Source organism: Lithobates pipiens, unplaced genomic scaffold (assembly GCF_037356315.1).
Source record: "Lithobates pipiens isolate NorthernLeopardFrog02 unplaced genomic scaffold, aLitPip1_a1.2 Scaffold_16, whole genome shotgun sequence".
Lineage (NCBI taxonomy): Eukaryota > Metazoa > Chordata > Amphibia > Anura > Ranidae > Lithobates > Lithobates pipiens.
In genome coordinates, this window is record NW_027507748.1 from 417,131,535 (window position 1) to 417,157,111 (window position 25,577).

The 25,577-nt window shown below is 40.4% G+C and overlaps 1 protein-coding gene across 1 annotated transcript; it reads left to right on the forward strand.

The window, feature by feature from the left end:
* Nucleotides 1-12,041: 12,041 nt before the first annotated feature.
* On the forward strand, nt 12,042-19,445 carry LOC143983137 (endogenous retrovirus group V member 2 Env polyprotein-like). The gene is made up of 2 exons (XM_077482465.1): nt 12,042-12,256; nt 17,558-19,445. Exon 2 carries the CDS (start codon nt 17,745-17,747, stop codon nt 19,020-19,022), a length of 1,278 nt encoding a protein of 425 aa, XP_077338591.1. The 5' UTR covers nt 12,042-12,256; nt 17,558-17,744; the 3' UTR covers nt 19,023-19,445.
* The last annotated feature ends 6,132 nt before the right edge of the window (nt 19,446-25,577 follow it).

Below are 25,577 nucleotides of genomic sequence, written 5' to 3' on the forward strand. Positions count from 1 at the left end.
TACTTCTACTAACCATTTTTTTTTTACTGACTACTAGATTACCTCTTTTAGTGTCAGTAGCAGTGGTGAGAGATCTTTGAATTAATACTCTAAGGTTCTAGTTTTTTTATTTACTCCACAAGTAATCATATACAATTACAATACCAAAACATTACATAGTTGAAAATATTATACATCAAATCTATCTCATATCTCATATCCTGTAAGCAGCATCTTTGGGACGGTGGGGGAGAGGTGTATAAACCGCTACTCTACCGCCCCTGCCCATTGAATATAATGGACACCGCTTTCAAATCGCCTTAATAAATCTTTTTATGTAAATGTTGAACTTAATTTAAAGTCCCATGAAAAATGTTTTTTAGTTCTTTGTATAAAGCTGATAATGTGATGAGAAGAATCATCCCCAAAACTTCCAATTATTTGTCTTTTATATACAACGTATATTGTCTAGGTCTTTTGACCATACCACCCCAAAGAATACAGTCTTTCATTAAATATTTATAAATTAAAACATATACAGGAAAGATAAAACCCTTTGTGCACTCAGACCTCATTACATCCTCTATAGCTGGTATCTTATAATTTGCCATAGAGTTTAGTTTCCCTTGGGCATTTACTGCATAATGCAATTGTAAATATTTCTTAAAAACTAATCTTGGAGCTGATGAAATAATTTCAAAGATGAATTTTTATTTAATTGTCTGAATAACAAAAAAATATTTTGTTCCATACGGTAAATCCCTTAAATTTTGTCACTTTTTATACAAAAATAGATATAAAAGGAGGTAAATGCCTTTACAGTTTATAATTTTGAGGTATAAGATAAGTAAATCCCTTTACAATTTTGATCATTATTTTTTTAATCTAAATTTTTAAAAAATAGAAGCGCCTCTTTAGGTATAAAAATATCCCCTTTCTCCAAAGCCTCTAGGTGATCCACCTCTCCCTCACACACTTAATAAATCTTAAATTGAGTAAATCCCCTTACCCCAACCCATAAAATATTATGCATCTGCAGCTAAATAATAAACACAAGAATTGTGGGTGGCTATACGTTGCTTATTGATCGGATTTAGCAGTGTTCCTATATACAGCCTAGGAATTTTCATCCTTCAATAAGTTTACACCACTATTTAGATTGTGCTCAAAATTTAGAAATAGGTGGAGTTATATTTAGTGAATTATATACCCTAGGATCAGAGGAAATGATAACATCTAAATATTTAAAAGTGGTAAATACCTTAATGAGCGTTGAAACAATAGAAGCTTTATCAGGTAAATTTTAACAACTTCAGCCCCAGAAGGATTTGCCCCCTTAATGACCAGAGCATTTTTTGCGATACAGCACTCCGCCGCTTTAACTGACAATTGCGTGGTCATGCGATGCTGTATCCAGACAAAATGTATGTCCTTTTTTCCCACAAATAGAGCTTTCTTTTGCTGGTCTTTGATCACCTCTGCGTTTTTTATTTTTTGCGCTATAAACAAAAAAATGACCGACAATTTTGAAAACAACACTTTTTTTTTTACTTTCTGCTATAATACACATCCAAAAAAATATATATATAAAAAATGTATTCATCAGTATAGGCTGATATATATTCTTCTACATATTTTTGGTAAAAAAAATAAAATAAAAATCGCAATAGGTTTGCGCAAAATTTATTGCGTCTATAAATTACGGGATAGATTTAGGGCCTTTTATTTTTCTTTATTGTTTTTACTGGTAATGGCAGCGATCTGCGATTTTTGGCAGGACTGCGACATTGCAGCAGACACATCTGACCCCAAATGACACTTTTTGGGGACCAGTGACATTATTACATTGATCAGTGCTATAAAAATTCACTGATCAATGTAAAAATGACACTTGCAGGGAAGGGGAAAACAGTAGGGGGTGATCAAGGGGTTAAGTATGTTTCCTCAGCATGTTCTAACTGTGGGGGGCAGTAGATCCCTGGCATGTCTCTAGACAGAACAGGAAAATGCCATGTTTACATAGGGAGTTCCGTTCTGCCTCTTTGCTGTGATCCACAGGACCCATTATCCTTTTTTTACAGACTGACGCGCAAACTGAAGTACCTGTACAAGAGAGCTGAGCTGCTGCAGTATATCCAAAAAAAAAAAGAAAATGGATCCTGTTCCCTTTAATCAAGTTATACAGCACAGTGTTTGTGCTGTGCAATTTGGCCCCCTATATCACCTAAAATACCTGGCTGATCCTGTCTGGCTATGCCCTTCCCCATATGTCATTGCTGCTGAGCCCTGACACAGTGCCTCTGTCAGCCCTTGCTATCTGCAGCTCTCCTCTGTCTTCCCTTGTCCTCCTTCCTCCCATTCCTGCCTGTTAGCTATTACTAGCGCCCCTCTTCTCTCCTCCCCACTGCTACAAAACGATGTGATCTTTACTCAATTCCCATAGTTAGATAACAACCTGTGTCCTAGTACCTGTGCTTTATAAAAAAATAAAAAAAATAAAGATTTCTACCTGATTTCACAACGTCTTCCGGTGCTCGCATGACCCCTGGCTCTCCTCCTCTCCTCCCCACCTCTCCATCTGATGTCAACGGGAGTTTCTCGACCCCGCCCACTGGAGCTGTCAGACTGGGAGAAGAGAGAGCCAAGGAGTCACATGAGCACCGGGAGATGCTGTTGAATCAGGTAGAAATATGCTTTTTTATATAAAGCACAGGCACTAGGACACATTATCTACATTAAATCTTGCTCGCTTCCACTGTATATACTTCTCCAACCTGGCCACAACCTCCTTTCCCTTCTTTTTTATGTTTTTCTTTTCTGCTGTCCCACTACCCCACAACATCCTGTGATATCTTACATATCTTAAAATAAAAGAAATGTATAAATAAGATACACAACCTGTTCTTGGTGGTGCACTCACATTCCAGAATCTTGATGAAAATATCTCATCTTTATGTGCCATGTAAGAGTGTTTTTTCACCACCTTGCTGTGTATAGTAACTGCACTAACATAAGAGAGGTAGCCCTAGTGATTACAACAATGAACAAAGCATATTGTCCCCATCATGATCCAGTAAATACCTATAAAAAATCCAAGGAAAAGCACTAAATACTCAGATATCACTGTTTTGGCCTTGGCATGCCAAATCTAATACAGGATGGGTAGACTGGGAGACAGGATGCTTGGGCACTACAGATGCTGGGAGGTGGGAGGCACTGTGTCACTTCTATTAGCTATATCATTTTGGTAACACTCTCAAAGACATATTAGTCAACTGCAAAGAATTTTCATTCTCAACTTCGCTCTCCCCCTCTTCCTCTATCCAAAGCATTGGTCCCTAGCTATGTATTTACTATGTTAGCAGATTTCCTGCTACCTGCCAAAGACTTAGATAATTTATGTTAAGGTCAATCCTAATGTTATAGGGCCCCATAATCTGTATTTTTTTATTTTTTTTTGCACTGACAAACTTAAAGGGAACGTGTTAGTCACTTTCAAACATTCAAAATGGCTATCACAAATCTTATTGTATTATTCTGCCAAAATGGTCAAATGTTTGTGTAAATACAGTCTGTGTATGCTTAAGATCTCAAAAAACTAGAAGTTGCTCAACATGAGAAGGCAAGGTGTTGGGGTCTATGAGCCAGGACTCTATAATATCCATATTAGTTCTGGAAGTGATTTATTAGTTCTTTTTGTTGTTCTTATTAAAAAGTATATTAGATGCTCTGTAAATTTTCCCTTTGAAAGGAATTCAATTGCCAAGTTTCTGCAGTAGATAATAAGAAATAAACCCAGAACAGCTGTGAACTATTGGTCGATAAATAGACTTTTGTAAGTGTACTTCAAAAGGAAAACATTTATTTTGCAATTATTTTTTTCCTCAGCTTGCAGTAGGAATACATGTACTGTAACCACATAATCATTTACTGCCTGCTTAACATGGCTCTGTGTAAGACAAATATTGGAAGTTCTGCGCTCATATTTATTGCAATTACAATAATGTTTTAATTAGCATAAAGCTTTGTAATGCCTCTTTATTAGCATTAAACACAGTAATTACATTTTACAGGTTTACTTTTTTCTTTGTAAAACTAAAAATAGAGAATGTACTATTACTTGTGTAGATTTACCAAAAGCTGAAATGTGTTTCTTTGAAAACCCTAGTTAGATAATCAGAGTGCTTTTTAACAGTATTATGAACTGCAAAACCAAAACACTCCTCCTACTTCTTCAAATAGGAAAGGATCAAATGGTAGTTAAAAGTATGGCTTTTTTTTTTTTTTTTACTTTCAATAGTTTTTTATTTATAGTAACAGGTAATAAACAATAACATCAGCCAGTAGATGTAAGCAAAATTCAAATTTCAGAATGACAGCTTTACAACATACAATAAGCATCATAGTGAGTACATGAGGGAATGTAGCAAGTCTGGATGCATGTAACTGGCTGAGATAACCACTAAGTCTATGAATATGACAGCCAGAGATAATATGGACCCGGCCCTAGCATGCCTGCTCTAGTGGATCACCTTATAAGGAAAAAAGAGAGCCGGCCATGCACCAACAGCTGGAGAACGAGCGAGGGGGCGAGAGCAGGGTCCCCCCTCCGCCCCTGGAGGGATCTTGCTGCGGAGGAGAAGACCCCGACTCCCCCCACTCCCCACGCGCCACCAGCCGCCTAAAAATTAGGAGGTCAGGAAACCAATGCCCTCCTAAATGTATCTCATAAACCCGAGGAAGAATACTGGAGGAAGGCTGGTTGCAAACTTAAAAAGGGTCCTCCGGCACTTATGAACAATAAAGTAGTCGCCCACCTTCAGGTAATAGGGGGGACGAGGCGTATTTACCAGAAAGACTAAAAATATACGTAACAAACTGAAATGGGCAAACTCTGCCCTACCCAGGTACCTCGGTTCTCAGGAGAAGAGGATCTCCAAAATCAGAGAGAGAAAGAAGCAAAAACAAGAAAAAGGAAGAAAGGAAAAAGAGAAGGAGAGACAGATAAGGGACAGGGAAAGGGACTACAGGGGAAGCAGCAAGAGGGAATATCCAGGACCTCCGGAATGGAAGATTAGGCCGGGGGAATCCCCGGGGCCAGGGAGATATGGCAATATTTCGCCCAGGGTTCCCAAATGCATTCAAAGGTTCGGGTTTTGTCTAAGGTGATGCTGACCATTTTTTCCTGAGCCATTATCCAGGATATTTTGTGCTTCACCGCTGCCATGGGAACACTAGGTTTCTTCCAGTGGGCTGCGATAGTAATCTTGGTCCCCAATAGGATAAAGAAAATCAAAGCTTGGGTGTATTTGTTTATCTTGTCGATTTTTAGGTTGAGAATCGCTATCTCCGGAGTCTGTGGGACCTGGACTGATGTTATCTTACGGATCAGCTGGAACACCTTGTTCCACAGACCCCGGATTTTCGGGCACGACCACCATATATGCAGCATGGAGCCCCAATGATCACATTTCCTAAAGCACATCGGTGAGGCATTGGGATAGTACCTGGCAAGGGTGACAGGGACTCTATACCACCTAGTCAAGACCTTAAGGTTCGCCTCTATCAGGGAAACATTGCAGATCCGTTTAAAGGAACGTTGAAAGTTCGCAAACCACACTCTCTGATCCCAGGAAATATCCAAATCAGCCTCCCAGGCCAAAGCATAGGAAGGCTTGGAGGGCGCATTAGCCAATGAGGCATAAATAATTGAAATCCCTCCCCTCTGGTCCGTAGCCTCAGAGCACCAAGCTTCATAAGGGGTAGCTCGTGGGGGAATAGTCTTCTTGGGCCAGAGTGAGTGGAGAAAATGTAACAGTTGTGAGAGTCTAAAGCGTTCAGACGGTGGCATTTTGAGTTTACTGGTACAGTATGCTGCTGTAACGGGGCCCGCCGGGGTAAAGAAGTCGCCAATTCTAAAAAGGCCTTTGTTTAGCCACCAACTAAATGCTAGAATATTCATTCCCGGGGGGAAGGCGGGGTTGTGGAACATGTGTGTGAGAGGGCGGAGGGCAGAGACAAGAGCCGATTGTTTATGTAGTTGGTCACATAGGGCAATAGAGTGTGAGAGTGTGGGGGATAGAATAGGGGGTCGGAGTTTGGGCGAAGACCAAATGATGTAATCGATAGTATGTCGGGGGATCGCCTGTCGTTCAATCTCAACCCAATCAGGTTTCGGGCCTTTGGAGTAAACTGTTGCTAATTGTGCGAGTTGCGCCGATTGATAATACCACCAGAGGTTCGGCAAGGCCAAACCTCCTTGGGATCTTGATCTGTATAAAATGTGTTTCGAGCAGCGCCTGCCTTTAGGATACCAAACAAATTGGAGAATTCTGGTTTGCAGCGGTTGTAATTGAGCTTTTCTTAATGGAATAGGGAGAGATCTGAACAGGTAGAGGAGACGTGGAAGAAGGGTCATCTTAATTGCATTAATACGACCCACCCAGGATATATGTAGCTTTTCCCAGCTCAATAGGTCTGATGTGAGCCTCCGGAAGACTGCCGGGTAATTGTGGGCGTATAGGGAGTCTATTGAGGGGGATATGTGCACCCCGAGATATGGGAGGGAAGATTGACACCAAGTAAATGGAAAGTGGTTCTGTAAGCTTTCGAGGCGTTCTGCGGGGACTGTAACATTAAGTGCTAGAGATTTTGCAGGATTAACGCATAGACCCGAGACCCTACCGAAAGCGTCTAGTACAGAGAATACGTTAGGAGTGGAGATCAGAGGGGAGGTGACATATAATAATAAATCGTCTGCGAATAGCGCACATTTGTGTTCTTGGCCTCCACATCTAACTCCCGAAATATCAGGGTGATTCCTAATGGTAATGGCTAAGGTTTCGATCGCTATAACAAATAGGAGAGGAGATAGGGGGCAACCTTGTCTAGTACCTCTTTCTATAACGAGGGGGTCTGAAAAGCATCCCTGAAGCTTGACTTGAGCCGACGGGGACGAATATAGAGCTCGCAGTGATTGTAAAAAATTTGGGCCAAATCCCCATCGCTGCAGTACATTGAATAAATAGGACCAAGATATGGTATCAAAGGCTTTTTGTAGGTCAACTGAAAGAAGAAATCCCTCCTGGTTGGGACCCCCATCCCAGCGCGACTTAAGTAGCGATATAATATCCACTGTTCTCCTAACTTGGTCCGGTCCCTGTCTCCCCGGAACAAAGCCCACCTGGTCTTTGTGGATATATTGGGCAATAAAGGAAGACAGCCTGTTAGAAAGAATTTTCGTAAAAAAGTATGGCTTTTTACTATTAAAATCATGAGGCTAAATAACCAAAAAAGTTAACCCTTTGGTATTAGACCAACCAAACAACTGAAGAGTAGGAATATTATATTATTCTGTAGGGTTTCTTCTTTTAGGGATTGGGAAAGGCATAGACCACTGTTGGACTATTTAAATTGGTTTAAATACATAAAATTGTGCTTTAACTTTGTGTCAATAAATCAATAAATAACACCCCAATGTATTCAATAGTATTAATACCTAGACATGATAAACCCATCATCTGCTTTCTTTGATTTTTACAGGTTAAAATGACTCATGCATGGGACAGATGATCTTACTTGAATTTGGCTAATTAGTAGAAAATTGGGTATAGTAACTACCATATATAAATCATTCTAATTACCAATTCAATAGTTTGCTCCAGGCTTCACACAAAAGAATGTTTCAAGTCTGCAAATGTACATGATCTCTGCCTGGTTTATTTCAGCCCATATACTCTTACAGAACTTAAAGGGTGACTGTAGAACCTCCCTGCCGGTAGCTGTATAGTCATAGGCCCACAGGAGGTATAGAAATGGTGGTGGTATGCAACAGATCACCTCAGGGCAATTTTATTGATAGCCTTGTGTTTGGGTGAAACATAGGTTTGCAGCGAACCCAACCCATTCATGGACGCTGCAAACTGATGTTCATTGCCATAACAACCAACTATCGATAATACACTTTGTGGCCTCTGAACTTAGGGAGAAAAAAAATCTTTCCATTTTTGTAAACTGGGGTGGGAAGGGAAAGATTTTACTAATGTTGTCTCTCTAAAGCCTCCCCATAGGCACTTTCTACAGTCATACCAGGCTGTTTGGGTGTTTTTGAAAGGGTGCACGTTATGTTTTTTGCTCACTGCCATTTATTATTTTCACAGCCTGTCCATACATCCATATTCATTTCATTGCTAAGCCACTGCACTTGTATTGTCAAATGGCATTTTACCTAATTGTTGCTGGCTGTAATTATTCTTTGAAATGCCTTTTCATTTTGTAAAAAAAAATGAATAATATTCCTGAACAATGTGCATCAGCACAGAAGCTTATTTTTTCCTTTGGGAAGGTATGTGCCAGGGTGATTTTTAAGCAAGGGATCATGGTAGAGGGGGAAAGTGTTGTAACCCTATAACATAAAGTACCTATATACCGCATTAAATCATTCTCTCAAGCTATTACTTTTTGTACCACCCCCTCCCTTTAGAATGTAAGCTCTATGAGCAGGGCCTTCCCGTGCATTTTGTATTGTACTGTACTGTAATTGTGTTGTCCCCCCTATACATTGTAAAGCGCTGCTTAACTGTTGACACTATATACATCGTGTATAATAATAAATAATAATACATATGAGGACCAATAGAAGAGCATCCCCAGTTGTTAACCACTTGCCCACTGGGCACTTAAACCCCCTTCCTAACCAGACCAATTTTCAGCTTTCGGGGCTCTCACATTTTGAATGACAATTACTCAGTCATGCAACACTGTGACAATATGAAATGTGTGTAATTTTCGCACAAATAGAGCTTTTGGTAGTATTTAATCACCACTGGGGTTTTTATTTTTTGCGCTATAAATGAAAAAAGACCAAAAAGTTTGTAAAAAAAATCATTTTTCTTCGTCTCTGCTATAAAATTTAGCAAATTTGTAATTTTTCTTTATAAATTTTGGCCAAATGTTATACTGCTACATATGTTTGGTAAAAATAACCCAAATCAGTGTATATTACTTGGTCTGTGTGAAAGTTATAGAGTCTACAAGCTATGGTACAAACCACTGACAATTGATCACACCTGATCTAATTTCTTGAGACACAAAATAGAAATAGGAAATAGACATGTGCGGTTCGTTTCATTGTATCGGAATTTCTGAATTAAAATACTACCAATTTTAAACTAATCCAAAATAATGAAATTCAAACAAAATTCAAATTCAATTTTTTTCCCACAGTTTTCGAATACTTTTAAAATCCAAATAGTTTTCCAATGACAATAAAATAGTATATAAAATTAATAGAAAAAAAATATTTTTTTTCTATCATATTCCTTTATTTTGTATTTTATTCCTATTTGGAAATTGGAAAACTACTTGAATTGAAAAACTTTTTGAATTCGAAAACGATTCCAAATTGATTTGAAAACATTTTGAAATAATTTGAAAATCATGAAAAAAAATGTATCCCGAAAACAGATTAAACAAATGGAACAAATTTAACTAAATGAATTTATGAAAATAACAAATCGAAATGAAACAATTTTTTTTTTGTTCTGCACATGTCTACCAGGGAAGTACAAATACCCTCCAAAAACCCAATTTTTGGAAAGTACACTTTCCAAGGTATTTAGTAAGAGGCATGGTTAGTTTTTCAAAGTTTTCATTTTTTCTACAATTCTTACCAAAATGAAGATTTTCTTTCACAAAATTGTCATATTAACAGATTATTTCTCACACACAGCATATGCATACTTGCAACTACGCCCAAAAACACATTCTATTACTCCTCCCAAGTATGGCAATACCACATGTGTGAGGCATTTACACAGCCTGACCTCATACAGAGGCTCAACATGCAGGGAGCACCATCAGGTAAATAAATTACACATTTTATTTCTTGACTACCTTTTACACTTTTGAAGGCCCAGGACAATGGAAACGCCCAAAAAATTACCCCATCTTGGAAAGTAAACACCCCAATGTATAGTCTATAAGGCACAATGAGTCTTTTGAACATGTCATTGTTTTACACAAGTTTTTGGAAAATGTGGAAATAAAAATGAAAAAACGCATTTTTTTTTACACAAAGTTGTCCATCTATAAAATATTCCTAGCACAACACATAGCATGTATATAGCAAAAATTATACCCCACAATATATTCTGCTACTCCTCCTGTGTATGGCAATACCACATGTCTGAGACCTTTCCACAGCCTGGCCAGTGGCCACATACAGAGGCCCAACATGCAGGGAGCACCATCAGGTGTTCTAAGGGCAAAAATTACACATATACTTTCACCAGGGACTAGGATAGACCTTTTTTACCCTTTCATAAGGATCGACATGCTGTGAGTTCGCTCCTTCTTGATCCGTGAGACTAGCTGCAGCTGCTTCCAATGGTCTGATCTTTACCAGCTTCCCCTAAGGGGTTCTGCAGAGTGTATGGACAATAGGCTTACCGAAACTGTTGGATGAGCAGGGAGCGTGCAGGCGACTACAGCGACTACAGCATACTCGGCTAAACCCTTTGAACATTTTGGGACACTGACTCGGATTTCCCGGGGTTCCTCGCTCCTGGTATCACAGCTGGGAGGAAGAGAGACTCAAGCAAGGACCCACGAGCAGCAATGAAGCTCTCCGTGATATGCCAAAGGCATACGGATAGAGCCGATAGAATTGAGTCCTGCAGAAGGCTCACTGAGGTCAAAGTGGATCGAGAGAATCCGAGTAATCCTGAGTTATTCCGAATTATCCCGAGCCACCCCAAAGCTAGCTGCAAGCATTGTTCAGTGGATGGGAACGCTGGCAAGATTGTACGGCCACACAGATTGAACTACATTCCACCACATTGAGGAGAACTAAGGGAATGGTAAGTGAGTGGCAGAACATTGATTTTGACTAATATACACCGTTCCCTATCATAAGTTGAGAACTAACTTCCTGAGCTAATTTCTGGAGCTAATCTTCTGAGAAGGGAGAAATCGATCCCTAGACAGCTCTAGTGTATGTATGAATGGTACCTGAGGGTCAAGATTGTTGTTTTTTTCCTGTCAATTTTAAGTTTCAAGCGAGTCTAAAGACAATTCTTGCCAGAGATGTGGTGGGAAGAGTTTGGTATGCGGAAACAGTCAATGTATTAATGGAGAATACAATTATTCAGTAGTAGAGTTAAGAATACAGGTGAGAGCTGCAGTCTCTTTCTCTATCTCTATGTATTTTCAAACAACATGCCACCAAAAAGTACCCATAGTCAAAAAACAAAAAGAGGTTCAACAGGGGGTGTAATGACCCCCCCCCCCCCAAACCCCAATCTGTACAAAAGGCAGACATTAAGGGATTCTTTAAACATCCACAATTATCACCCCAACAAAACGCGGGGATACCAGCTGAACTGTATTTTGTATTTCCTAGTAGAGATCTAGAGCCTAAAACAAACATTAGTTCCCTGGAAAATAGACAAAACTCTACAGAGGACATGGCAGGAGAAATAAGTAGCCCCAGCTGGGATATGCAGGCTTACATAAAAACATTACCTACTAAAGAAGATATGGATATATACGTATACAGATTGGAAACTACATATAGAAATACTGGCATTGAAAACATCTCTAATGGACACTCAAAATAAAATCGATGTTTACAACACCAATTACCCCCCTATGCTCTCCAAGCTATCCTCAGATCTTAACACTTGGGCCGGTCACAATCTCTCATTGTTAGGGAAGATTAATTCTATTAAAATTACCCTTCTGCCCAGACTCCTATACTTATTTCGTTCCCTACTGACATGGACATTCACTGTACTGTTCATTTAAGCACAAGAGACTCCATTTTGTCCTCCTTTGCTTTAGTGTTCTGTAACCTTCACCTAACACACAGAAACCTCTCCTACTAAACACTCTCTACTCCCCCCTCCCTTCTCACTGTTTTACTTTTGCAATTGTTCTATTCGCTAGCTTTTAATAATATATTTCTATTTGTTTAGCTCTTAATAACATATTTCTATTTGTTAGTTTTTAATAACATCTCACACCACCCTTTTCTTATCTATGTATAAAATAACATGTAATAATAAATTTTGACACTGAACGGACATTTTAAACACAGTGATTGAGTCCTGTGAATCTGTTCCTGCAGCTGCAGTATTAACTTTGTTTTAGAGTCCCAATCAGAAATCAGTCATAACAGTTTTGGCGAGTCAGAATATCAGGAGCTTGGCAGAGTTTCCAGAAGGAACCGCGCTTTGATCTGGATCATCGGGAACGCAGACATCTAAATGCCGGCTAGGTAAGCTGTCCTTAAGCTTGCTATATTTCTGCCTTTCCTATGTATCCTATCTGTCGGTTCTCAAGGAAACCAGACCACTCTCGGACCTTTCTGGTTGGGTAACGTGTGTGTGTGAATGTGTTTGTGTCCCCCTTCACGGGCTGGACTGTGTGTGGATAGGGAGAATCCTCTGCAGTTCCCTGCGTTGACTCCTTGTGGGCGACCTGGGTCAGAGGCGCATGGTAGGGTCAGATAAAACTCAGAGAAGAGAAGAGACGAGGAGGGTCTCTTAATGAGTGTTTTGTCTATTGTCATAAACCCCTTCTATCCACGTAGATAAGTGGAGACTTTTCTTGTAAATCTGCAGATTTGCTGTACTATTTGTTTTAGAGGCAAGAGTGTATAGGCACAGATAGAGAAGACTGGCCAGTCATTATGGGCATTAATTTAAGTAAGAGAATGAAGGGAGAGAAGCCTTCAGAAAATGCCCAGCGCAAGATGAGCGCTAGAGAATATATGAACCGAAGGTACGGTTCCGCCTATACTGAGCCCCTAGATAAATGGGTAGAATGGACAAAAGGAACAGCTAAACCTTTAAAATCTGAAGGGACTTTTGATTTACAAGTATGGCAAACTTTTCTGCACGATTATGGCCCACTACTGTGCAGTGAAGGAACGTGGAGAATAGCTTGCACATGGGAGACAGAAGCTAAAGTAGCAAATCAAACTGGCTTGATGGAGATGTTTAATAAAAGTACTGCCCAAATTTACTACGTTTGGCCAGAAGACTCTGTAGAGGAGGACCCCCCACCTTATGTGGCTGCCAGTTTGGCTTTAAGGGGTCCACGCACAAAAGCAAAAGAATTAGATTACATGGAACATACAAAAGATGAGCTGGGCAATATAGTAGAGAGCAGAGGTTTAACAGCCCCATATCAACCTACAAAGAGGGATTTGGCTCGAATCTTAGAAACAGATGATTGGCATAAATCCAAAGGCACATATGCAAAACTAGATCTCTCTGAACTTAAGGCTTTGGCCAGACAAAGAGAGATAGAGTCTGAACTTCCGGAGCAAACCATAATTTCCAAATTGTGGCAGCAAGATGAAGAGAGAAAGAAGGGAGATGCCGCCCCTTCTGCCCCGGTCATAGATCAATCTGTTGCAGTTTATCCTGTCAGAACCCAATTAGTTTTTGAAGGTAATGCTGTTGACAGTAAGTCTCAAATTAAATGGCATGTACCTTTTAGTCCCCAAGATATGAGATCCATATTAGAGGGATTGGGAGACCCTAGAAAGAATCCAATTGGGTTTGCAAACAAACTTAGCGCTGCACAGGAAGCATATGAGGCTTCTGCTACTGACATTCATCAGCTTCTTATTAAAGCAGTGGGAAGCAACATGTCTGGTTATATACTTAAAGAATGTGGTGTAGACATCAAAAATCTAGGTAAGATAGTTAGTGGACGGGAGGTTTGTGAGAAATTGAAGGAAAAATTGCCCCAAATATATGGACAAACCAGACATGCTGAATTTATGAATGCCAAGCAAGGGAAAGAGGAGGCATCAGGGGCTTATTGGAGGAGGTTAAGTGATATGGCTGAGGAAGCAGGCATTAAAATAGAGGAAGAGAAGGCGGGAGAAACTGCAAGTCCATCTACACAACTGGTGAAACAAAGGTTTCTTGATGGTTTAATACCCCAGTTGAAAGAAAAGTTGTTCACAGCAAGGCCTGAGGCAGGCAATATGTCTATTCGAGACGTCCTGCCTATCCTGTTATCCATAGAAAACAGGATTAACCAAAAAGACAGCAAACCCAAGGTTATGTATGTGGGGAAGCAGAGAGGTAGAGGAAGAGGTAAAGGCAATGTCAGAAATCGTGGCAATCGGGGACCAATCATATGCTACAATTGTGATGGGGAAGGACACATAGCCAAATACTGCCATCTTCCTGACCGTAGACTGGAAAAGAGCTCAGAGGCACCTCATGCTGATCCCAGTTCTCTGCCAAAAGCAGTGGATCAGGCATAGGAAAATGGCATGCCAGTATCAATCATGTTAAATAGGGGAGACAATGGTCCCGAGGCCAGAGTAAAAGTATTTTTACGAGAACTCCCCTATCCTGGAGGAGAAACAGAATTAACCTGTTTAATAGATACTGGTGCAAGCCGAAGTGTTTTTAATATAGAGGACTTACCTCCAGGATTATTATTTACAAATGTTATCTCTGGTGTTGGCCTAACCGGGACCTCTACTGATTTGGTTGAGTCCAAGCCACTTAAACTCAGGCTAGGACAGCAAACAGAAATTGTCACTAAAGTGTTAGTTTCAGACACAGTTCCTACCAATCTTTTGGGAGCTGACATTTTGAATCAAATTTTAGCAAACATAGACTACACTCCTACAGGAGTCCAAGTGGTCAGTAGTCTGTCAGGAGAAGTTTTAAATACTGCGTGTGGAGTATTTTTAATTCAAGACTCCACTCCGCCATTTCCACCAGAATTGAAAGTGATTCCTGCTGAATTATGGGCCACCAGCAAATATGATGTAGGTCTGCTGGATTGCACCCCAGTCATGATAAAAATTAAATCAGGAGCCCATCTCCCACAGATTAAACAGTACCCACTGAGTATTGCTCAGATTGAGGGGATAAAGGATCAAATCACTCAACTGAAAGCCGCAGGGGTTGTTGTACCAATTAAGTCCCAAGTCAATACACCCCTGTTCCCAATTGCAAAGAAGCCAGACAAGAAGGGTGGGCAGGTGACATACCGCATGGTGCATGATTTGAGAGCCATTAACAAAATAATTGAGGCAGATACCCCGATTGTGCCCAATCCCCACACTTTACTAAGTGGAATACCTGCCTCCAGCACCTGCTTTACAGTGATTGATCTTGCAAATGCTTTCTTTTCGGTGCCTCTGCACCCAGATTGCTGGCATATCTTTTCTTTTACCAATGACGCCCAAAAATTAGCATGGACAAGATTGCCCCAAGGCTGTGTGAGTAGCCCCTCTGAATATAATACTGCGTTAAAGCAGGTATTGGACCAATGGTCCCCCTCACACCCAAACACAGTCTTGCTTCAGTACATAGATGATTTGCTTATTTGTTCTGATACAAAAGACATTTGTAGCAGAGAAACCGTAAGCCTTCTCATGTTTCTCTATAACAGTAACAACAAAGTTAGCAAAGATAAGCTACAATACTGCCAAGAGAAAGTGATCTTCCTGGGTCACTGCATTTCACATGGAATCCGTCACCTAACCCCAGATAGAGTTAAAACTCTACAAAAATTTGAAAAGCCAAGAAATGTACGGCAACTACGTGCCTTCCTGGGGTTAGTGGGATATTGTAGGGACTGGATTCCAAATGCATCAGAACTTATGGCTCCTTGTCTGGATGTCATGAAGTCAATGGATTTGCTGCAGGTGTACTCACCCAGCTACATGGAGACAAACAGAGGCCTGTGATGTATGTATCAGCCTCATTAGACCCTGTCATTAAAGGCTCCCCCAGTTGTATGCGAGCCATAGCAGCCTGCATTTTGCTGCTAGACAAAGTAACTGAGCTTGTACTAGATTCTGCTCTGATCCTGTATGTGCCACATGCAGTACAGGAAATCATGAATCAAGTAAATACCAGACATGTGTCTGCCAGTAGATTTGACAAGTACCAGTCTGCTCTTTTTGCTCCATCGAATTTAACAATCAAACGGTGTGTTACTTTAAATCCGGCTACTCTTCTTCCTATAATTGATGAGGAAGATGCAACAAATGGTACTGATGTAGAATCAGAGAGTTTTTCTCATGATTGTATGGCTCTGATGGAGGTAGAAAGGGCCTCTGTCACACCAGCAAAAGATGAGCCTTTATCAGATTGTGACACACACTTATTTGTAGATGGTTCCAGATTTTACACCGATGATGGTCAGCCACACACAGGTTTTGCTGTAACTACTACAGACACCATTTTACACCAGGAGGCATTGGCACCCCAGATGTCAGCACAGGAAGCGGAGTTGTGTGCTGTAGTCAAAGCATGTCATCTCCTAGAGAATCAAAGGGGAAACATTTACACTGACAGCAGATATGCGTTTGGAATCGCTCACGATTTTGGGCCTATTTGGAAAGCACGGAATTTCCTGACTAGTGCAGGGAAGCCAGTGAGACATGCAAAACTCATAGAGCGGCTATTTGAGGCCTTTCAGAAACCAGCAGAAGTTGCCATCTTGAAGGTAAAAGGGCATGCAAGGGGAAATGACATGACAGCCAGAGGAAACGCTTTAGCGGACCAAGCGGCAAAGGATGCTGCCCTTATGGCATTGGGAGTCACACCCACTGTAGGGGTCGCCCAGGTAGCGGGGACAGATTCCCCTCATCAAGAGCAGTGGGATGTAGAAACTCTAATTCAGTTGCAGAACCAGGCCCCTGATGAAGAGAAGGATAAGTGGAACAAATGTAATGCTACCCAAAATCAGCAGGGCCTGTGGAGCGCTGACAACAGGTGGTGTCTACCCAGGAGTTTGTACCCAGTTTTAGCACAACTGGCACATGGCGTCAGTCATCTTGCTAAGGGCGCGATGGTGGCACTTACTGACTGCTATTGGATAGCACCTGGATTTAGTGCATTTGCAGCCAGGTTTTGTGCTTCATGTCTCACTTGTGCTCTGTACAATGCAGGGAGGCCTGTCCATGTTCCCCAAAAGCATTCTCCTAGGCCAGATTTCCCTTTCCAAAGAATTCAAATAGACTACATTCAGATGCCCAGAATAGGCACCTATGAGTTCGCTTTAGTTTGTATTGACATGTTTTCAAGCTGGCCAGAGTGCTGGCCGGTAGCCAAAGCAAATGCAAAAACAACAGCAAAGAAAATTTTGAATGAAGTAGTTTGTAGATATGGAGTTCCTGAAACGATTGAGAGTGACAGAGGAACCCATTTTACTGGGGAAGTAATGAAAGAGGTAATGGAAGCCCTTCACATACAGCAAGCTTTCCATACACCTTATCATCCACAAAGTAGTGGCAAAGTTGAGAGACTTAATGGAATTTTGAAAAACAGATGTGCAAAAATTAAAGCAGATACAGGAAAAGGATGGGTGGAAGCTTTGCCATTAGCCCTATATTCTGTACGAACTACCCCTAAACAACCACATGGGCTGTCCCCCTATGAGATTTTATTTGGAGGGCCACCCAAAACAGGGCTATATTTTCCCCAACAGTTGCAGGCTTCTCACTCTAGTCTGTTAGAATATGTTCAGATTTTGCAAAGAACTTTGAATAAAATACATGGAGGTGTTTATAAATCTATCCCCGACCCAGATTCTGTTTCAGGTATTCACAGAATCCAACCAGGTGACTGGGTGGTGGTCAAGCGACACGTCAGAAAGCCGCTAGAACCAAAATTTGACGGACCACATTTGGTGCTTTTGACAACCGGTTCCGCAGTCAAGTTGGAAGGAAAGCCCTCCTGGATTCACGCCAGTCACTGCAAGAAAATCCTGAAGTGATGATATCCTTTGAAAAAATGATGATGTTGTTCTTTTTCTTTTTGTTGTTTGTGAGAACTGAGACATGGAAACATAACCCTTTCATACAAATGTTAAAATTGTATGCAACCCATAGCAACGCTAGTGACTGCTGGGTGTGTTCTCACTTACATCCCCAAACAGGAACAATACCCATGATAGCAATGCCTCTCAAATTCACTGATCTAAACAGGACCAGAATAAATGGCTCATACATCGTCTCCACAGCTAATGAGCACAGATCAGTAACTTTGATGGTTTCGAAACAGATAGACACTCCACAGATTTGTTTAAACATTACATGCCCGTTTAACACTAAATGTACACGGTTGGGCAATTCAGATTGCACCAGGGCAAAGATTACAGTTTATGGAGGAAACCATGGTCAATATTATTATATCCCAGATCCAGAACTAAATAGAACCCTTTATAGTACAAATTGTTCACAGTTCCCAATATGTGAAAATATCGGTTACCTGAGATTCCATGTTATTGCTTCCAGTTTCTTAGGCGCAGGCATACCGTCCATACGTAGAGGGTTATATTATATATGTGGAAATAAAGCTTACGCCTGGCTTCCTGCTAATGTTACAGGTACATGTTATATTGGGAAGTTAGCACCTGCTTTGGCTGTTCGCAAAGATACAGTGCGAGCAGATCAAAGTCCAGAATACCCTTTAGTGTTCAAAAGAGAGCTGTTCACTGAAGGCGACATGGCATGGTCATGGTTCCCTTCCTGGACAGGATGGGGAATTGAAGCAATGAAAAGAATAAATAATTACACTAGAATTGTAGATGAGATTATTAACCTTACTACCACTGATATAGGTTTATTAAGTGAAGAAATGGCTCAGATTAAAAAAGTAGTATTAGAGCACAGATTAACGCTGAATTTTCTCACTGCAGCTCAAGGTGGGATGTGTAAGTTATTTCGCACCGACTGTTGTATATACATTTCTGATAATGAGGACATTATAAAAGGACATCTTGCTAAGATAAGAGAACTACAGAATAAGGCCAGAGATATTGCTAAAGATGGATGGAACCCCTTTAAGGCTTTAGGAGGTTTTGGTGACTTTTTATATGGTATAGCAACATGGTTACAGAAACTAGGCGCTTACATTGCGATGTTCCTATTTCTCATATTTGTCATTTACTTCCTCATCAGGCTGTGCCTCCGTGTGACTACCCGCTGTACCGACAAATGGTCCACCAGCCCTGATGAACCCATTATTGTGAGAAAGTTAGGAGAGAGCTGAACAGGACGCCGTCTCTCTGCGCCAATGTAACAGGAGTTACCAGCAATCGGCTGAATGTAACGCGGAGAAGAATGGTGTCAAATAAACAAAAGGAGGGAAATGACATGGACATTCACTGTACTGTTCATTTAAGCACAAGAGACTCCATTTTGTCCTCCTTTGCTTTAGTGTTCTGTAACCTTCACCTAACACACAGAAACCTCTCCTACTAAACACTCTCTACTCCCCCCTCCCTTCTCACTGTTTTACTTTTGCAATTGTTCTATTCGCTAGCTTTTAATAATATATTTCTATTTGTTTAGCTCTTAATAACATATTTCTATTTGTTAGTTTTTAATAACATCTCACACCACCCCTTTCTTATCTATGTATAAAATAACATGTAATAATAAATTTTGACACTGAACGGACATTTTAAACACAGTGATTGAGTCCTGTGAATCTGTTCCTGCAGCTGCAGTATTAACTTTGTTTTAGAGTCCCAATCAGAAATCAGTCATAACACTACCCATTCCTATCATCAGAAAGCATATTAAGTCATTCCAGAGTAAGCTGCTTCAGTTCGTTTGGGGCAAGAAGGGGTACAGGATCCCCCAAAGCCTTTTATATCATCACAGGAAGAAGGGAGGACTCGGTCTTCCCAACCTCCAACACTATTTTGTTGCGGCCAGGCTTTTACAGATCTCGATAATTTACTCAAAGTTCGGAAAACCGGACTGGGTTGGGATAGAGAGACACGCTACCCCACGCCACACTCTATACTTTCTAATGTGGTCTTCTCCAAAAGAGAGACACCCGATATTAGCACCCACCCTATCACACTCTCTGGCCCTCTGGGACAAGACACGCACTTTGAGCTCCATCTCGTCTCCTATTACACCGCTAGCACACCTGTTTAATAACCAAGCTTTCCCCCCGGGTCAAAATATTTCAGCTTTCAAATGGTGGCTGGACAAAGGGCTGTACCGGATTGGGCATTTCTTCTCTAGGACAGGACCCTTCCCTCTCAAACACTTTATTAAGAAACTAGATCTACCACTGATGGAGAGATTCAGATTCCATCAAATTTCTCACTTTCTACACTCCATTTGGACCGAAAAACCTCTCCCTCCTAGCTTCACAGAGTATGAGATGTGGTGTGGTCAGGGTCCGGAGCAGAGGGGAGGTATCTCCTGCATTTACTCTTCACTGACGCAGCCCAAATCTAAGTCTTCAATTATGCTCAAATGGGAGGAGGACTTGCAGTTTAATTGAGACCTGGGGCCCTGGCACACGGCGATCTTTTTGTCCTACAAAGGGATCCTAAACATGTCTCTAGCAGAGGCCAGGCTAAAAGTCATTCTACGTTGGTACTACACTCCAGTTAGGCTGGCCAGCATGTACCCCTCGGCTGACCCGCTGTGCTTCAGGGGTTGTCACCTCACGGGCACTCTGACCCACATATGGTGGGAGTGCCCCAGGTTATGCCCCTTTTGGAGAAAAATCTTTAAAATTATTGATGGGGTCGCCGGGAGCCGAGCCCCCAGGTCCCCTACCATCACTCTCCTTAATGAACCAATTCCCAAGACCTCCGGACATACTATGAAACTGATACGATTTATCCTGATTGGAGCCAAACTCACCATTGCAAAAGCTTGGAAACAGCCCTCCGTTTCTGTCAAGGCTGCTCAGAGAAAAATCTCCTGGATAATGGCCCAAGAAAAAATGGCTAGTATAATCTCTGACTCCCGCTCCAAATTTGACATTGTTTGGGAACCATGAGCTCTTCATATGGGCATCTCCTTGACTCACACCCCAATGGGGCGATGAACACTTGCAATTGAGTTTAGAACATTGGCACTTGGGCAGATAGCACGGACCTTTGTTTTTCCTCTGGTTTACTCTACTGGGTCCCCCTTCCTTCCCTCTTTATCCCTCTCTAACCCCTCTTCTTCTTTCTTTACTTTCATGCTTGGCCCGGATGGCCGACATTTGACCTCAAATCTTTCATATGTATAAATAGTAGTGACAGAAGGGATCCGTTGTGCGATTGTAGGGGCGGGAGGGATGGTCTCCCATGAACGGAGGCTCTCTAGTTAGGTCCCTCACTCGGCACAGCATGATCCCACGAGGGGTGTCGAGTGACCCAGGGGCTGCTGGGGCTCTTCCCTGACCCCGGGGTGGGGATCTTCAGTGGGCACCACTGGATTTCGCCCCTTCCTTAGTCAGTGCTCTCCCTTTATGGAGTACTGGCTAAGGTAATATTACTGGCCCTCATGTACCCTTTGGTGGGTGGATCCGACTCAACTTGGCATAAGGTTGTTTTGTTTAATTGTATTATTATGCATTATTCTAGTGCTGTATTAGGTCGTCTGTTGGCCGTGTGGGCCTTTATCTTGTTCCTTATGCTGTATTCGAAAATAAAATATTTTGAAAGTAAAATAAAATCGATGTTATAGATGCTAAAATAGTGGCTATCGATCAAAAAATGTTAGCACTGGAGGAAAAAACCCAAGAACATGATCGCTATTTAAAATACGTAATTGATGCTACAGATAAACTTGAAAACAGAAGTAGGCGTAATAATATAAGAGCAAAAGGTCTGCCAGAAACAACAGGCACGGAAAACCTGAAGCAGAAACTCCAGGGTATATTTAATATCTTGCTTAAACAACCATAAACAACCAGAAAGGACAGAGTTAGAAATTGGTTGTGCGCATAGAATACAAGGCCCTAGGGACCGGGACCAGATGAAACCAAGAGATATAATATGTAGAATACACTTTTTTCACATTAAAGAAAGTATTATGACAGCAGCATGGATACAGAGGGACTTTGAGTTCGATGGAGCCTAGCTCATATTTTTACAGGATCTGTCCAGATATACACTAAAGAGGAGGAGAGTGGTTAAACCCCTATTGGAAGTACTAAGAGAGAAGGGGATTTTCTATAAATGGGGATTCCCCTTTCAGATGATGGTCTATCAGAATGGACAAAAAATTGTGTGGGACATTGGGATCTCCCTGATTTTCTTGGCCATCTTAGACTGCCCCCAATGGAGTTGCCGTTGTGGTCACAATTATATTGGGATTTTCCCGGAGGGCAATATAGGAGAGGATAGATGAGATGGGGAGGGTGGGGGTTCGGCCAAAACCTGGGAGGGGAGGATTTTTTTTTTCTGTTTTCTTTTTTAAAAGGAAAATAGAAACGAAAAGAAAGAGAAAGTTGAAGTCAATATAGCTGATTAGGTACACTTTTTTTTTCTTCTTCTTTATGCGAAAAGATATAGGATGGTAATAGAAGTGGTGATATGACACACATATTAATTTAAGTATTGCATAAATATGGGTAATTTAATAATTAAATAGACACAGGGTTGTTATGAACGTAATAGTGGGTATGAGTTAATGAGGGTGTGTTATAGTATAAAGTTGTGAGGGATTTTGATAAGAATTAATAACATGGTATACAGTGACATAATAAGAAATGTTATAATGCATTAGTTGGTTTTATGTGATAAAGAGCGGGGTTCTTTTTTTTTTATGATCGGATAAATTTGTGAATAACTAACTGGAAAGATATGACATATATACATGGTGTAAAAGAAAAATGGATGGGTTAAATATATTTTTGTTCCAAAAGGAAGGTTAAATTTTTTGAACAGATAGGTGGTGTCACTAGAGATTGTTATGTATGCATTAATATGAGGGTGATAAAACCCAAATTTAAAAGGGGTTTGGATATGAACCAAGAGTAATGTTAAAGAGGGAAACAATAATATATAATAGCACGAAACTACAGATATTTATGTGTTTATGGTATTATTTTGCAAAATATAATTAGGGGAGGGAAGTTTTCCTCCCTTCTCCTCCCCCCACCCTCTCCCTCTCTTTCTTCTCTCTCCCTTAAGTCTCTTAGCATTATATCTTTTTTTCCCCCTTATATAATGGAAGAATCTTTTATAAATTAACATACCCGAATCAGAGACACGTCCAATCCTTTGAAGGTCTCTATACCCCCTTACGTAGGGAACTTACATAGTAAGGATAGACTCAAAGGAGTCAATTAGAGAGAGTTTGAGAAGGGGTGGGTGATTGGGGTTGAGACTACTAAGTGTGAGTGTATTAAGGTTTAATTGAAATTGTTTGTGTTTTTTTTTTTTCCCCTCCTTTCCCCTCTATTCATCCATGAGTACCTTTAAGATTTGCTCTTTTAATGTTAGAGGGTTAAATAATGCAGCAAAAAGATCACAAATCCCTGATGCTATTTGTCTCTTCCTTTTTGTGAACTGAACGTGAATGGTTTTGTTGATAAATTATGTAGTCCACATTTGTGCACTGCATCATTGGACAATAACTCCCTGTTCTTATATGGTCTTGTTATATTATACATACTTCTGTACACAGTACATATTGAGATGCATAATTACTCTGTATTTGTTTTAAAAAACGTAATAAAAATACAATAAAAAAAAAAAAAAGATCACAAATCCTACACTCTCTGTAAAAAGAGGGTGTGGGAATTATTTTCTTCCAGGAAACGCATTTTCGCTCAGATCATATACCAAGAATACAAAATAGGTGTTACCCAACGTGGTTTCATGATACTTACGCCTATTCAAAACCCAGAGGTGTCTCTCTAGTAACCCATAAGTTAATACCTCACCAAGTTATAGAAAAATGGATAAACAGATGGAAGGGCAATATTATTAAAACTAAACATATGCGGTAAAAAATATACATTTATTAACATATACTTACCTAATATAAATCAGATTAAAGTCGGCACCCGATTAATGAAGGAACTTATGGAAAGAGCTGAGGGGGTGACGGTAATCAGGGATGACTTTCATTTTGTCTTTGATCGAGATATGGACACTACAGCACCATCAAGATCTCAGAGGACTACTAATAGAAAAAGATTTAAGGAAGTGCTTGATAGATATCAATTAGTGGATATATGGAGAGTATTACATCCAGTGGAGAAAGATTATACATTACTGTTAGAAAAGTTTTAAATGTTTATTGTGTGACTATTAGAAAAACAATAGTCCTGAGACAGTCCCCCCATTCAATGTTATTTGGTGAAAAAGGGGCGGGGCCAAAGATCTGAATTCCACTGTCTGTTTCCGAACCTTGTGTGATCCAGTCCAGGTGTTTGAGAGGTAAGATAATTTAAATTATTCTTAATTCTTTCTAAGAGTCTTTTCTTCTCTTTCTCTTTGCTTCTGGTTTAATGTGTTGTAATTGCCGACATTGGTATTGATCCTATAATATTCTAGGTGGTCCAGTGCTCGTAGACAGAGACACTTGGGGACGTTGTCTAAGGTAAAAAATTACGTCGCCCGCTGTCCGGACAGATAACAAAAAGATTTGAGGTATACCGAATGTCAGAGGTTGAATGCCTGACTGTTTAAGCGCTGTTTAGTTAAGTGATCTAAAAGGATCGCAAGGCTAACTTTCTTCTGTGTGTGTTTACTTTATCTTTGTTCATGTTTAACCCTTTTTGATTCTCTCGATAGTGTGGGGAGTGCTGATGTTTTTTCTCTTGTATTGCTTTGTTCATTTACATGTTTTTGTGCTGCGTATTTCTAAGAAGATAAGAAGCCAACGCACTGAACTCTCTCCCCCTCCCCTCATGTAAGGATTTCTCCTGCCAGAAGTTGTAAAAGTTAACCCTTGATTAGCTATGACAATACAGAAGGGTTATATTGTAAATATTGAAACTTAGCATAAAAGAAAAAGAAGGTACACTGATGACACCAGGTTGCTTTATTATTTTAGCATGCCATGGTGTTACAGGAAGCAAGTGGCAGAAATTCTTTATAGTTTGAGTAGCTGGGAAAAGGTAGATTGCACTTTGGAGTGAATAGAATGTTGTAGAATTATTATCAGGTGGCTTGATGAATGTGAAAAAAAAAAAAAAAAGGCTGAGAATGTTTTCATTACTATGATGGTCAAGAAGCTGTTTCTCGGAAACAAGAAAATGCACATTGCCTGACAGAGGTCAATTTGTGCATCTGTGAAAATATTAGGACTTTTGGTGGAAAAGAAAGTCTGAATAATAGTCTTAAAGTAAATATTTATATTGGATTGGAGTTATTTTTAGAATTCACAGACTTTCAACTGTGAAGTGTTAATGATGCAATGCTGTTTATATTTGGGTACATTTATAAGTCAAAAGGCTAAGTTCTGAATCAGAATACTAAAAAAAAAAATTAAAAAGAAAGAAAGTTCTATTTTGGGGCCCTGTGGATAAGCTTAAATTGTCAGGACCCAAAGTTCAAAAAAGATATGGGTTGGAAATGGCGGAGTATTGGCTCCAGCATGCTAGAATTAGGGTAGAAGGAAGAACAAAGGAAAAATGCCAAGCCCAATTGTCCCTAGTGGACAAAGAGGATGATCTCATCTGCTATACCCAGAGACCACCTCCTTATAATGGTCCTCCCCTTCAGGTGCAAGTAACTGCCCAGAGTAACACCTTCCCTGTGACATCCACCCCTGTCAAAGGAACCGCCTCTGAACAAAACCCCAACTCCACTTCCTCAATCTCTCCACACAGTAGTTCAGTCCTGGA